This window comes from Cryptomeria japonica, chromosome 5, assembly GCF_030272615.1.
Source record: "Cryptomeria japonica chromosome 5, Sugi_1.0, whole genome shotgun sequence".
NCBI lineage: Eukaryota > Viridiplantae > Streptophyta > Pinopsida > Cupressales > Cupressaceae > Cryptomeria > Cryptomeria japonica.
The window spans coordinates 200,001,488-200,017,087 of NC_081409.1; the positions used below are offsets into that span (position 1 = coordinate 200,001,488).

Here is a 15,600-nt window from a genome sequence, read left to right on the forward strand (position 1 = left end):
GTCCCCTCTGAGGACTTGGATGATGAAGGCATCACCCAAGGCAAGGAATAGACAAGGGTCTTCCTTGAAGGGCTTGGGTGTAAGAGGTTACACCCAAGACAGGATTCGAACTCAACTTCGATTTCTTGAAGGGCTTGGAACCAAGGGGTTCCAAGAAGGCGAGCTTCACAGCCGCCTAAGGACATACTTTCGTATGGCATTCGTATCCTTTTTATTAGATGAAAATTATGATCATGCTAATTAAGTGTTAAAAATAGATTATAAATTAAAATGGTCTATATATATATATATATCTATATGTTGTGTTCTAACAATCTGTTTTGCAGGTTAATGATCTCTAACTAGTAGGGACATTACAGTTTTTCAGTTGGAGTGGAAAAATATAGGAGTTAGTCCAGTAAAATGATCAGTGCAAATGCAGATGTGATACTTTTGTAGGCTTTTACTGATAAGTAACTATCATTCTTTGGCAGGGCAAAGTAATCAATCGCCCTCTTGCTGGTACTAGAAGAAGAGGCAAGACAGAGATTGAGGATGAGATGCTGGAAAAGGAATTGTTAAATGATGAAAAGGAATGTGCTGAACACATCATGCTGGTTGATCTAGGTCGAAATGACGTTGGAAAGGTAATTGGTAGCTTATTTCTATTTCTTATCCAGTCATTGTAAATCTTTCAATTGGGTTACACTTTTGCTTTTGTCTTCTGCAATTTCTATAGATCAAGAAATAAAGGGTCTTTTCGTAGGTGCATTGTTATTTTTTTTTCTTGAATTAAGGGATTCATGCAGGTACCCCTTATTTTTGTCTCCCTAAAAGTCAAATCATATATGCAAGACTATTTTTCTTTTCTCAAGAAAGGGATTAGCTTGTCTAGTCTTAAATTTATTCATTTTTAAAACACAATTTTTCTCCGATGCAAAAGATTCCCACACCTTTACTGTTCATGCATCCACCATCCTCCCAACTAATCCATCTGTCTCACCTTGTTGCAGTTGTTTCCTCATTACTCTTATACTTAATGTACACAATCTCTGCTCCGTCTGAGGAGGCATTGGCCTCATCACAAGGCAGCCTCCCTGCAAGTGAAAATCGTAATTTGAAAACAGCCATCTCAAATGAGTCAAAAGAAATATGTAAGGAAGAATTATTGAATTTCATTCTCCATGGTCGCCAACATACTATAAGGAAACCTACCTTTCCAAGAAGAAAAATGGCTGCAATATCTGAATGGAAACCCACGAAAACAATTTTTTTCTATGGAGGAAATACAAAACAGATTATGGCTTCATGGGTGCCTTCCTAGGAACTTTGTGTTAGTGGCTTTGGGAGAATTGGTAGGCTTCGAGATCTTAAGTATGTTAATAATTTCCAGTAGGTTCTTAATGAATTTTTTATCATCCAAACATGAAAAAGATTAGACCTGCTAGGGACGTCCTTGGTTAGGAAATACAAAACAGATTATTGCTTCATAGGTGGCTTTCTTGGAACTTTGTGTTATTGGCTTTAGGAGAATTGGTAGGCTTCAAGACAGTAAATATGTTAATAATTTCCGATAGGTTCTTTCTAATGTCCCCTTTCTAGCACATGTTATATGATGTTGTCGTTAGCTTATTTCTCCATGGTCCCGTAGGCTAACCAGGGCATTTAAGGGACTTAGAGGCCATTTGGCCTAGGTAGTTTCAGTTATAGATCAGTCCGAGGTGTTTGGAGGCAGTTTTGGGCATACTTACTATTTATAGTAAGTTATTTTGGGCATGGTTGGGACCTTCAGTGGCGGTGACATGTCGATGGTAAATGTTTAATATCGACAGAAGATTCTGTTATCATTGATATGATTTATTGTGCATTAATAAAGTTGGTTATAAAGTTAAATTTAAATTTTTAACTTTATTAATGCGGGACTATAGTTATATGGGAAATATTTAAATAAAAAGGGTGCCCTTTATTTAATAACACATTGGAGACATAAAATGGGAAAAATAATTAATGTTCATTTATCCCACACTGGCAAGGTGTGTGTATGCGCTCTTGTGAGAGCATTATAAAAGAGATTTAAGAGCCAACTTGGAGGTATGTTGGAAAATATATGGAATTGAAGAAATTGTTGGGAGATATTATTTCCAAGGGCTTGGAGAAGGAAATCCCTCTTCACTGACATTCTCTACGCTGTTGAAAGATACAGTCAGGAGCATCTCGATTGAGCTTCAAAGAAAAATCAGAAGATTGGTGTTTACATTCAGGTGGTTCCTCATATACTTAGAGTTCCTAATTGCTGGTTGAAGTTCGATATGCAAATCAGATTTGTATGAAGTGTTTGAGGGCAACTTAGAAGAGAATAGGAAGACTATTGCTGGCCGCCCATATCGGTTGTCTGCTGAGAATGAACTGCTGCATTACTGGAGTTATTAGAACATCAGATTGGGAGTCATTACTGGCCGTACAAGACTGAGGAAGCCCAGAACTGAACCGTACCATCTAAATAGTGATCGGCTCGCCGTATTTCTACCCAGGTTTAAGGTGTGATTGCTGGGTCTGTGGCTGTAGATTTGGAAGACTGTTATTTCTGATTTGGGGGTGTTTCTAGCTAGGAATTACTGCTACAGGCAGCCGTCCTCTACATAGATTGAAGACTACAGTTTGGAGGCCCTAATCTTCCTTACCAGGACGTGTATGTTGCTGGTATATTTTTGGTAATGCTGGAACAAATTGATGAGAGTATCATATAGTTCATGACAAGCATTATATGTTGTCAAAGATGTGAACATTTGGAGACACAAGCTGAAATTTTACCAGGTCTGCATAACATCTTAATCTGAAATGTAATGTTTGAAAATATTTTCAATGAAGTCTGAACTGATAAATCAGATTGCATTTTCAGAACTTGGAATTTATTGAATGTTTATATTCTTAGTTATTAGTTTGTGTTGCAATTTGTTATATGTATTTATGTATCATTTTGAGAGTTTTACAAAACTCAGACCAGCACGTAATATGTGTAGAAATGAATGTATGCCAATTGTTTAACATAATTACTGAGTAATATAGAAGAAGGGAAAAGTACAAAAATTTAGTGGCAAACAGGGGTGTCTATTACAGTGGTATCAGAGCAGAAAATCCTGCCATTGTGAAGGGTTGAACATGAACAAACAGTGACATGACTGATTGGAGTTTAAAACCATTATCACATCATTATAACACAGAGAAATAGGGCTTTGCTAAATACCAGAAAAGAGGAACATAGAGCTGCAGAAGATCAAAATATTAACAATATGGGTGAAAGAAAGGATCCAGGTGTGAAGAGATTCTTCAATATGATGGAACAATTCATGCATGGGCATGGACAGATAGATCAGAGAGCACAGTAACAAAACCATCGGATGGAGTTGTTGTTACAGATGTTGGCTAGGCAATTGGGTGTTAATATTAATGCTAATGATGGTGGTGGAAATAATGGTGGGAACCATGGAGGTAATAATGGTGGACAAAATGGAAATGGGGGTAACAGAGGAGGAAATGTGGATGACAACTTTGGACATGCAGCTCAACCCACTAGAACGGTGATCTCTATACCTCTTTTACCTACCTTCCCACCTAGGGCACTAGCACAGCCTGTGACTGAGCCTCAGATCACCGATTTATAGGATCAATTCAGAAGAGATTGGGAAAGTGGAGGACCAGATTTTCAGGCAGCTATATTCCTACGGGATTACATTGATGTGAGGATGAGACATATGCCTTGTGTTGGAGATAGGAATCAAAATTTTCAATTACGAAAGAAAGTAAGGAAGCTAACTGTATCATATTTTGATGCTTCAAGGAAGACCATAGCATGAGCTTGGGCTTAGAAGATGGACACACCTTTAGCATTACCGTATGCCAGAAGAAGAATCCATCAAATACTCGGCTATACACCTTGATTGCATTGCACATGAGTGGTGGCACCATGCATGGTTACTATGGGGCATGACCAAATTACCTCTTATGTAGAATTTACTGAGAGACTGATAGAGAGATTTGACAAAAAGGATCCAAAATTGCACTTCAAGGAACTAGCTCAGCTCAAACAATGGGGACCACTGGAGACTTATATTTCAGAATCTCAAAGACTCTTAGTGTGTGTTATTGACATATCATAGAGGAGGCTCATGGTGTTGTGTATGGATGGTCTAGCTGATCCATTGAGCGGATGGATTAAGGCTTACAATACACCTACATTTTAGGAAGCCATTAAGAAGGCTAGGGACATGGAGGCTTCTAGTTCAAGGGATAGGTTCAACTTAAAGGGCTATCCACAGGAAAAAGATAAAGACAAGAAGCATAACCAAAATGATTTTCACCTACCTTGGAATGATTCAGGCAGACTTGACAGTGATCAGTTCGATGAGCTCAGGAGGAAGAAACTTTGTTTTTACTATAGAGAACTATGGGACCCTTCACATAAGTGTACTGTTAAAGCAAAGGCAAAACATATTCAATATTTTTCTACTAAAGAATCAACCTCAGAGAAGTTAGAACAACAATCTGATTCGGAAAGTGGTGATGAAGAGAATACATTAGAAGGGGAGTTGGGAGATAAAAAGATCAATGAACAATTGATAGGTTCTTAGATGGCAATCACCTTCAAGGTGCGGGGTATGATACAGGGCCGACAAATAATTTCACTAGTAGACAAAGTAGATACACATAATTTCATTGATGCACAATTGGTGGCCAAGAAGGGTCTATAGACAGAGGAGCATGATGGATTCAGAGTGATGGTAGGTAGGGGGCAAAAGCTTCTTTGCAGACTAAAGATCACCAATTTACACATGCGATTGGGTCATTATGAGTTGGTGGATGCTTTCTATGAGGTAGACGTGGGTGATTATGATTTGATACTGGGTATGGCTTGGATGACATCTTTAGTTGAGTTTACTTTTAGCTTGGAAAACTTGGAGATGAGATTTGAGCACCAAGGGAGGAAAGTGGTGCTTTAGGGGCCTTCTGATGGAGGACTCAAAGTAGTCCCACTTAAGAGGATGGAACGATTGTTCAGGCATGATCAGGTAGAGTGGGTAGCAGAGTGTCTTGTTATGCCTAGAGTGTTTGAGCAGTAGGAGAAGACATACCATCTTGATGTACAAAAGGTAATATCCAAACACACTAAGGTGTTTGATAGAATTCCCCATGGAGTTCCTCTCGAGAGGGGGAGTTGAGCACGTGATAGAATTGGAGGTGGGAGCGAAACCAGTGATTATCACTCCATACAGGCATCCAAGGAAACACGAGGATGAGAGTGAAGAATCAACAGTGATTTTTCAGGAGAGGATAGAATACCTTTGGGTATCTTATTCTAATGTTTAGTAGATGATAAAACGTACACGAGCAGTGTCCACTAGACACTTCTAGTAGTCCATGCTGATGGGAAACAAATATATGCTTCATAAATAGCCTCAAATCTTGATAGAAATAATTAAAGGTCTTCACATTGAAAATAACATCTTGCAACTTTGTGTGCCAAGCTTGAAGACCCCATGTCTTTGAAATTGCCATGAAGCTCCAAGCCTTTATTTCCAAAGGTTTGAATGTTGCAACCATATCTCTATTTTGAAACACAAAGAAACCAGATAATGCCTCATGCATGTAGTTACAAGAATATAAATTGTGAATTTCTCCTTGAAATATTCTATAATGGAAGCCCCATTTCACAGGCTGCCATTGTTTACACGCCCCTATGGACTCAAAATGCTCTTAACTACATTTATCAATGTAGGATTAGCACAATTAAATATTCTCTTTAGTTGGTGATCTAAAACGTCACCATGAGGTAAGGGATCCATAGGAGAGGTAACCTATTTGCTAGCCTAGTGGCATAACCGAAAGAACAACCTAGATGAAACTCAAAGGAGAACCAACTAGATAGGAGGAGACAAAACCCGAAAACAATAACTACTACAACATGAGCAATTGTTCTTAGACTATAGCTAGGACATAAGGAGATTGATAAGGGCAAGGCATGAAAATAGGCACAAAACTTGATTGATTTATCACTTCCACACACAAAACAATTCAATTGTAATGCAATCACCTCTAAAAGTAAAGATCTTGACATCGCTATTAAGAAATAAATAATGGGCTGCAACAACCTTATTTATTAAATAGAAGTGTAGATACACTTTATTATATAATTTTTCTATTATATCCTAATACATTTTTCTTGCGGACATGGCTGTTGCCGAATTAAACTTGGAATGTCGGGAGCATACTACGTGGCACGACGATAATGGGACAACCAGTGAGCGAGGGGACAAGTAGTAATCCCGAGGAAGAGCCGGAGGAGTTGTGTTCGAAGGATAGAGAACAGTGACAAGCGATTTCACTTGCATCCTACAGGCATCGATCGAAACTTACGTACGGAGGGAGGCCACAGCTGAGGACGTCCTTGAGAGCGTTTTGTGGAGTGCCCTTGGCGTAAGTCCAACGGTAAACTGGTTGATGAACAAGCTGCGTAGCTTGTTGGCACAAGCATTTCTTGCTCTACAAACTTGCCGAAAGGAAACCCACCCCCAGAACCGTCAACAACAAATCCTACAACAATTTGAAGAGAGGAGTCGGCGAGAGGAGGAACGTGATGAAAGCCATTGATGAACCTTCAACCCTACCGAACGAAGGAATTGATGCCTATGATGCTAAACAAGGATAGAAACCGTGTGTCGAAGGGACAAGAAGAATACGAGCACGAGGTAGCCGCGAGGGCACTAAGGTTGGAACAACAAGCTGAACGTCGATGGCGATTGAAGAATTTTGTTGAAGGAGGAAGCAAAAATGGCAATGATGGCTCGAGTGGTGAAGGCCAAGTTTTTGTGTTAATAGAAACCACCAGAAAGCGGTTGGGGGACCTTTCCCTCACGTGGAAGAGATTGGCGACGGGAGTACGATAGAGCTGTACACACCATTTAGAGGTACAAAGACCAGGAGAGAAGAGGAGATCGAGACCGAGAACAGAGAGGCAGAGGATACCAGTGCGACAGAAGGTGTCAGGAGGACACAAGGGCACGATAGTAGAGGCAATCTATTCGGTTCAGGCTCATCACACCCTGGTAGTCAAAGTAACTTGGTAGGACCCCACGTACCAAATCTTGATGCAGTAATTTCTGGAGGACCAGTGTTTGGAGGGTCAAGTTTGAGTTCTGGAGGGCAGTCTAGGTTGCCACCAAGGAGCGTGATGGCGAATCGGCAAAAATTGCCTAAGTTCAATGGAGACAGGAAAGAAGACCCGGTACAACAATGTTGTATGTGTGAAACTATCTGGTCAGCCAATGGCATGATTGACAAGGCAGAATGGGTGGTGCAATTCCCTGCTACCCTATGAGGGGTAGCCATCGACTGGTACTCCGATGCTGATAAACCGAAGTTGGCAACTTGGGACGAATTACATAAAGCCTTCGAAACAGAGTTTCTCCTTCTCAGGGACGACAATGAAATCGTGGCAGCAATCCCGAGTACGAAGCAAGGGAAAAACGAGACCGTTCGAGCGTATAGTCAGTGCCTGAAGGAATTGTTGGAAAAAATGGAGAACTAGCTTGGAGATGGATTAAAGAAAAGGTGGTTTGTGGAGGGTTTGGAATCGTCCCGGAGGAGGAAAATGAAAGTCGTACCACCCACCTCCTACGAAGATGCCTATAACCGGGCAATGGACCGGGAAAGTGAAGGCAAGACATCCAAGAAGAAAGACAAATCCTTGGGGGAGTAGGACTCCTCCGAGGGAAGTAGCAGCGACGCGGAGTCGAGCAAGAAGGTGCAAGCCCTCCAAAAGGACATGCATTGCATGATGAAGGAATTTAAAAGTATGAAGGGAAGCACCAGTAAGAATGAGTAAGTGTGGTGCAGGGATTGTAAGGAGGAAGGTCATACAAAAGGTACTTGTCCTAAGAAGGCCTTCTGCGACATTTGCCAAGTGTTGGGACACTCCACCAAAGAATGTCCCTACAACATGGAGACATGAGGGAATCAAGTGCTCTTCATCCAGGAGCAGCCATCACCCTCCGCTACAACAGGCACATCCCAACCTTAAGGTCACACCACGACATCATCTGGCAGTTATAGAGGTAACGAAAGGGGAGGGAAAGGCAACAATAATAATAACAATAACTGGAGTCGAATACAGGATGATGCCAAAGGATGACTGATGATTCAGTGTCGGGCCTGCAACTAGTGGGGACACTTTGCGTGGGATTGCCAGAAAGAGGAAACACCCCAAAACTTGTGCAAGTGGTGCTGTCTTGGAGACCAGGACGACACAAATTACCCCAAGCCAGGGGTTAATCTTCTCAATATTGAGAAAACCGACGATGATAAAGAAGTGCTGGCAATCACCCGTGCTTAGGCCAAGAAGGCCACTTATACCAACCTTCATACAGAGAAGGAAAGATTACAGGAGGCAAAGGGCGACATTCAGCGGGAGGTGACGACAGAATGATGAAAAAATGCAGAGGTGGTGAGTACCTCATCCCGTTTTGAAGCGGAAAAGAACATTATTGGGCAAGTCTTGCAAATGGAGGTGCCAATAAGAATGAAGGACCTCCTGGACACTACCACAACTGAGGACCGCCATTCTCAACACCGCACACACATCTTCAGGTGTGAGTCAGACGGAAGTCTCGGTCAGCCCTTCGGTTGATCCAATGTTGTTGGCCTTAAATAGTGCTTGACATCCCGCGGTAGTGGAAATGGGAATCCTCAAGACTATCCTTGAGGACACCGTCGTGGATGGAGGATCTGGGGTGAACATGCTACTGGAGGATACATGGAAGAAGCTCGGGAAGGTGACACTATGGCCACCCACATTCAATTTGGTGGGAGCAGACCAACACGATATCAAGCCACTCGACACCTTGATGGCCCAGCCCGTGACCATTGGCAGACAACCCTTCTTATTGGATTTTGTGGTAATCCCACTTAAAAAGAAGGGCTATGATGCCATCTTAGGGAGAGGGTGGTTGGTCACAACAAAAGTGAATCACAATTGGAAGAACACCCTTTCCATGGAGAAAAGGGGGGCGGAAGTACGTTATTGATCTGAGGACCTGTTGTGACTTTTTCACACATCACCCCATTGCAAATGGTGACCCTTTCTTTTCCTGCTTTCTAGGGTTTTGGTTAGTATCTTGTGGCCTTCCGCTTCAGTTTTTCCAAGCCTTGCTTAGTTTTGAACAGTTTGAGTCCTAGAGATTGAAAGCTAGTTTTTGCAAACCAAGTGATTCCAGAGTTTGGATACTGTCAAAGTGCCTAGAAAGGCCAAAGGACGGAGACCGCAATTGATTTGGATGAATTTGAACAACTTTCTATTTTGAGAAAGTTTGCTTTTTTGCTTTTTCCTATTTTTTAGGAAGTTTCCGTTTTGGCATTTTTAGCCCAATCTCTGGTATGGCTATTTTTAGAAAGTTTTCCCTATTTTTTAAGGATGCCTTCTTTTTGCTTTTTCAGAGTGGGTACCTAAGGTTTGCACTGATATTACTGACCTGCTTCGACCGCGATCCAAAATTTCCAAGTTTTGACCTAAAAGCTAGTTTACTACATTTTAGGGGTCATGATGCTTCAGATGGTTTGCTTGAGTGTGGATTTCAAATTTCAAGTCAATCTGGTTAAAATTGGTTTAATTGTGAAATTCTGAAATTTTCCAAAAAAATTTCCTAAGTCTAGCTAATGGATGATGTTGAGTGTTATGGCAGGTGATGAAAACTCCGCCCAAGAGTTAGTAGTGGAGGTGTCTTCAAAGTCCGCCTTGCTTGGTGGAAAGTCTTCAAACTCCGCCTTATGATGGGGATGATCGAAAGTCCGCCATGTTGGAGATGCTTCCTAAAGTCCCCCCTTGGAGATACCTTTCAAAGTTCGCCTTGGTGATGTTTTTAAACTCCGCCTAGCCAAGATTTTAAGCACGATGAAATTCCAAGTGGACAAGGATGCTCCTCCTGAGTCAAGGATGACCTCGAAGTGGAAGAATGTTAGTGACACTAACCTCGGGCATATCAATCTAAGGGAGTTCAAGAAGTGGATGTTTGGTTTGGACAATCTCGTGCCTACTACGACCACGTGAAAGATGATGAAGAGTGGCATCGTGCATGCTACTGGTTTTCTCCTTACCATGCAATGCACCGAGTTAGCAGCTGAGTGTGCTAGGCATTACAACCCTGCCAGTAGGGATATTGTCGCACCAGATGGGAGAGTATTGGCAAACATCAGCAATGAGGCCATCAGGGAAGGCTTTAGAATTCCAAAGTATCATAATGCTATGTACGTAACCAAGGATGAAGTTGATCGCATGTATCAGGATCACTTGGGGGAGTATGACGCCATCGTCAATCATTCCTGGATGGACAAGCCAAGGAAAGGTGCCTCCAAACTACAGAGGAAGAGCTTGGTGAGAGAATACTTCAAGGAAGATATTGGAGATATGATCGTCTTGCTGAACAGGATAATGGGGAATCCTCAAGGTGCTCCATTCAAGCCCTGAGTGTATTATTTTATAAATGAAATAATGAAGGGAGTTAAGACGATAGATTGGGCTCGAATGATAAATGATAACTTGGACAGCCAGCTGAAGACTTTGGAAGTGAACAGGACCTTCTTCATGAACCCGTACTTGTTCTATTCTTTGGCTAGGACCTACAGGTACAGAGGCCTCACCTGTAGAGGGGAGGTAGGAAACGAAGAAAATCAGTTTCCAGTCTATGACTGTTATCCCCAGCTTCACATGGAAGAAAAATTCCATTTCAAGAGGGTGAATGACACATTTCTTATGCACATCACACAAACGTTGCAAGGTGGACTACATCAGACTCTCTCAAGAGTCTATGGACTTCATCTCTAGATTCGGATATTGGTATATCCAATACCCAAAGTTCACTTACATTAGAATTCAAGGGTTTACCGGATCTTCCTATAAGCTTCCAGCTTACCCTACCAACCGAGTTGTGCTACTGGAGGTTGTGAGGCAGTGTTGACGTGTATTTCATACACAATCATACACAGAATAAAATACTGACAGGCATCTTATCCTCTCTTGAGAAAATAGTCTCTAACTGCTGAAGATCTGCGAAAAGGATCAGTTAGATGGACTCCAAGGTTCTTTTAGTGGGGTCTCCACGTGTGGACAAGCTTTTTTAGTGGTATGATGTGATTTGCTGTTTCCTCCAAGGCGTCTTACGGATTCAAAGGCTCGAAGATTTTACTAATCTAAAAAGGAACTTCAAAAATGGCAAAAGGACAGGGTTTAAGGAAGTCTAATCTAGCCTAACCCTATGAATGACTTAGCGTGAATGAGATTTGGCAAGACTCAACTAACTTCAATTTTGCCATAAGGTAACAACTCAATTGAAATTAGTGCGATCTTCTAAGGTAATATAATGGTATTCAATGCATCAAAGACCAAGGACACTACTACGAAGGTACATATCCAAGACACAATGATAATCGAAGATTAAGGACTCAAAGTGTTCTCCAGTCGACCACGCAAAGCGTTCCTACAATCAGCAAGAAGCTAGTGGTTTGGATTGCGAATCCCACCAAATATCAAATCTCACACTTAGTCTTTCAAATTAACAAACTACTATGATTGAGCGTGATTCAAGTACATCCAACAACCATGAAGATAACTTAAGAAATTTGCAACAAAACACCATAACTTCAATATTTTATTGATTTCCAAGTCATCATATACAACAATTGCTTGAATTTCTCTCTTCAAGACTCAATCTTGCTACAAAATAAAACTGCTTCTAATTCTAATCTCTCTATTACATCAACTATTATCTCTTACACTATTCACTATTAACTATTACATTACTAAATGAAATGAAAAATGGGGGTATAAATAGCATCCCCAGTTACAATGAAAGGTCCAGATTGAAAGTAAATCAATGGACAAGATCATGACACCTAAACCCTAATTAGGGTTTGTTACAAATGACCTCCTTTTTACTGAACAACATTAAATTCATAGCCAAATATTAAATTCGGCACAAAAATCTAGGAGGTATCAACCAATGAGAAATAAGATGTCATGTCATCTGTAACAACCTTTCATCTAGAATCTTATTCCCTTTCCAATTCTCTTTCTTAGCATATGCAATGAATTTTGTCACGATCCCTTCGATTTCTGTGCTTGGAATCTCGGGAAGATTCTTGATACTCTCTTCTAAGTGGATAACCTGATCAAATGCATCTAGAAGAGCTGTGTCCCAAGTAGGTTCAAGTTCCTTTGTTCTATCAATCAGGAGCATGGTGGCATACATCTGATCATACTGCTCATCTGTAACATCTGCGTCCTTGCGAAAGATGATCTTGATTCTATCCCCAAATTCTTGTAAATCCACATCTGTCTCGACCTTGATCCTTCTGCCAAGAATGGTACGGAGTACCTCAAATACTCTGTCCTGGATCGGATTGATCACCTCCTCAACTTGACCACATTTGACACTGATGTCCTCGAAGAGAACACTCTTTATATGGAGTAAGGTTGACCACTGAAACAAACTGTGAGAATCACCCTCTAAGATCCTCTCCTGCGCTAAAATTCTTCTGGATGTGTGTCTTATAACTTTCAAGACAGGGATGACAACGTCTTTGGTATGGGTGAATGCAGCTACTGTTGCCATCAATCTGTGAATAATCTCAAGAACTTGGATAGCCTGGTGGGTGATCTTCGACATCCTTGTAACAAACTCTATGGCCACCGTGTGAGATCTATCCATCCAACCACATGTACGCTGGACCAGGTTCCTGAATCTTTCTGCTTCATTGATCGATTGAAGGGGCAATGCCTGCAATGGTGATCTAACTGGATCCTGACGTCCCAAAGGTTCATTGATGTGACTGAAATATGTCCTCCATGCACCGACCTCTCTCTCAAGCTTTCTATTCTTTTCTACTTCTTCTCTAAGCTTGTCCTTCAATGCCTCAAATGTGTCGGTGGCATCATCTAAAGTCTGCTCTGCTGTGGATGGTCCTAACTCAATAGTCTGTATATGATAGTCTTCTGCTAGGATCTCACCCTCATATTTGTCTGCTGCCGGTGTAGCTATCTGCAGTTTTCTAGATCCAGTCTCATCTCGAATCATCTTGGACATCTTTGTAGCCTTCTTCTTCTCTGTTGTCATATGTGAACGTCCAACAAGGCTCTCTAAATCAATTGCACTGTCCTCGTCCTCAATTACGATCACCCTAGTCAATCTTTCCTTCAACCAATCTGGAATATTCGACCTTGTCTCTTGAACTTGAATTTCTTTATGTACTATTTCTTCTTGTCTGGGAGGAGATGTTACATCATTATCATTATCTAAATCATAGTCTTGGAGAGATCCATCGGATGAAACATGCCGTGCCTGTCCTTCCTCCTGTCTATCATTCTGTACCATCGATTCCATGGACTCTTCCACTCGAACTGTTCTATCTTCTGGTCTGGAAGAAGTACCTGGTGTTTGATCTTTGTTGGCACCTTGCTTTTTCTTGGAAGGCTCTTTCTTTTCTGATCTTTCCTTTCTCTTCGAACCTCTCGAATGGAGATTGCCCTCACTGGCACATCGAAGGTTACCTTCACCTGAATTCCTAGGATTACTATTGCCTTCACTAACACTGGCTCCACCTTCGGCTGGCTTCTCTTCCAAAGTAAAAGACATAGCTATGCCCTGTTCTCTCAACTTCTGATGCTGAACGTCTACCCATCTACGAGTACAAGACAAGACTGGTGCCATCAAATCATCGAAATCCACGGCCTCGGGCTCATTCCAATTCAAACTTATTGTTTTACTTTCTCTATCATATGAAGATTGGATGTGCCTGCCGTTGTCCTGAGCTTGGTCGGCCACTCTGTAAATCTTACATTTCCTGATGAAATCCAAAGGCAATCTAGAATGTATCTTTCGTTTCACTTCGAGATCATCTAGGAGATTCATCATAAAATCTTCAATTTGGTACTCATGTCTAAATCTTCTACCGACCGTCTCCTCTAAATGTCCATGTGGATCAAAACTATTCCTCCAAGCAAAAGATGAAAAAGGATACAAGGCTAACTCCTTCTCTGCGTCATCCATGGCTAAGACATTGGGACATACCTCAACTGAATTACCCAAAATAATAGGTACCTGAACTCCATTCTGATGTCTGTGTCTGAATGCCTTCACATATGCTGCCAACTGCCTTGTTACTTCAAGTAACACAATTCTATCTGTCGGGTACCTCGGCAACATGTATGGAGGTAAAGGACATCCATGCACTCTAATGTAAGAGAACTTGGGAAACTGAATGAACCAAGCACCGTACCTCTTGATGAAGTCCTGGGCATCCTGAGATAATCTGTTGTGAATCCCTCCTTGCAACGTCCTGGTGATGTTCATCGTGAAAGTATCATTGATTAACTTGTAGTTCTTCCCTGGTGGATGATGCAAGTAGGTATAGGATTCACAAACTCTGACCTCGCCCGGTCCTCTTCCAATCACTCCTCTGTGAGGTAGTCCTGCGTACTCAACGCTCCTGATTAAGGCATAGATGACGTATGAACTCATGTGGAAGGACTTAGTAGCCCTGAGTCTTCTCAACTGTACGTCTAAACAATGGCTAATTATCCTAGCCCAATGTATTGTACCCTTTCCTTGAACAATCACCTGGATGAAGTAGAACATCCATTTCTGAAAATAGAAGGCATGGGGTGCTCCTGTAACTCTGTTGAGCATGGTAATCAAATCTCTGTACTCCTCTTGGAAATCAATCCTGTGTGGTGTGTTCGGTACTTTGCTCAGACGGGGACGACTCTTGAGTAACCAGTTCTTGTTGATTATGCTTAGGCAAGCATCTGGATCATCATCGTACACTGATCTGGCTCCTTCAATGCTCTTGTATATCATGTCCCTATGCTCTGGAAGATGGAAGGCTTCACTTATGGCCTCCTCTGAAAGGTACGCCAAAGTGTTTCCCTCGTTGGACACAATTGTCCTGGACTGTGGATTGTAGTGACGGGCACACTCGATCATCAATTCGTGGCACTGAATAGCTGGAGGAAAGCCGGCCGCCTTAATGATGCCACTCTCTATTATTCTCCGGGCGACAGGTGATGGCTTGCCGATGTAAGGGACCTCTCGGAACTTCTTCGTACTAAAGTTCCCCAAGTTTGTATCTCCAATGTTGCTCCACTTTGACACGATCTTGGTCTCCACTTCCTCGGTCTTCTGATCCTCTTTCATGAGAGCCGAGCGGCTGGTGGATGCTCCCGCCTTTGGGGTCGCCATACCTACACAACATTTCATTATAAGAAATAGATTTTGCAATAAATAACGTAAATGAGAGAGAAAAGTTTTTTTAGGAAACCTCATGATAAGTCTCTAGAGTTATCATTTCCTAAAATACAACGATTGAGCTAAGAGATTCAAAAATTCAAAATATCAAAATTTGAAATATGACGATGAATGAATAAAGCAATAATAATAAATCGTCATACCTCAATAGAGAGCTAACTCTAAAATGCAAAAAGGAAATTTGCCTAGGCAAAATTGGAGGAGTAAAATAGTCTTCAATGTGGTCTCCTCAAAATCGGCTTCGCCACCTTTGGATTCCAATGTGATCTTCAAG

At 41.6% G+C, this 15,600-nt stretch overlaps 1 protein-coding gene across 4 annotated transcripts in view; it reads left to right on the plus strand.

Moving 5' to 3' along the window:
* LOC131072832 (anthranilate synthase alpha subunit 1, chloroplastic) overlaps window positions 1–15,600 on the plus strand; it is a 211,056-nt gene that overhangs the window by 132,885 nt on the left and 62,571 nt on the right. For all 4 annotated transcript variants that reach the window (XM_058009114.2, XM_058009112.2, XM_058009113.2 and 1 more), the window contains one exon: window positions 474–626. In XM_058009114.2, the coding sequence (XP_057865097.2) occupies window positions 474–626 (153 nt within the window). The remainder of the gene's footprint in view (window positions 1–473; window positions 627–15,600) is intronic.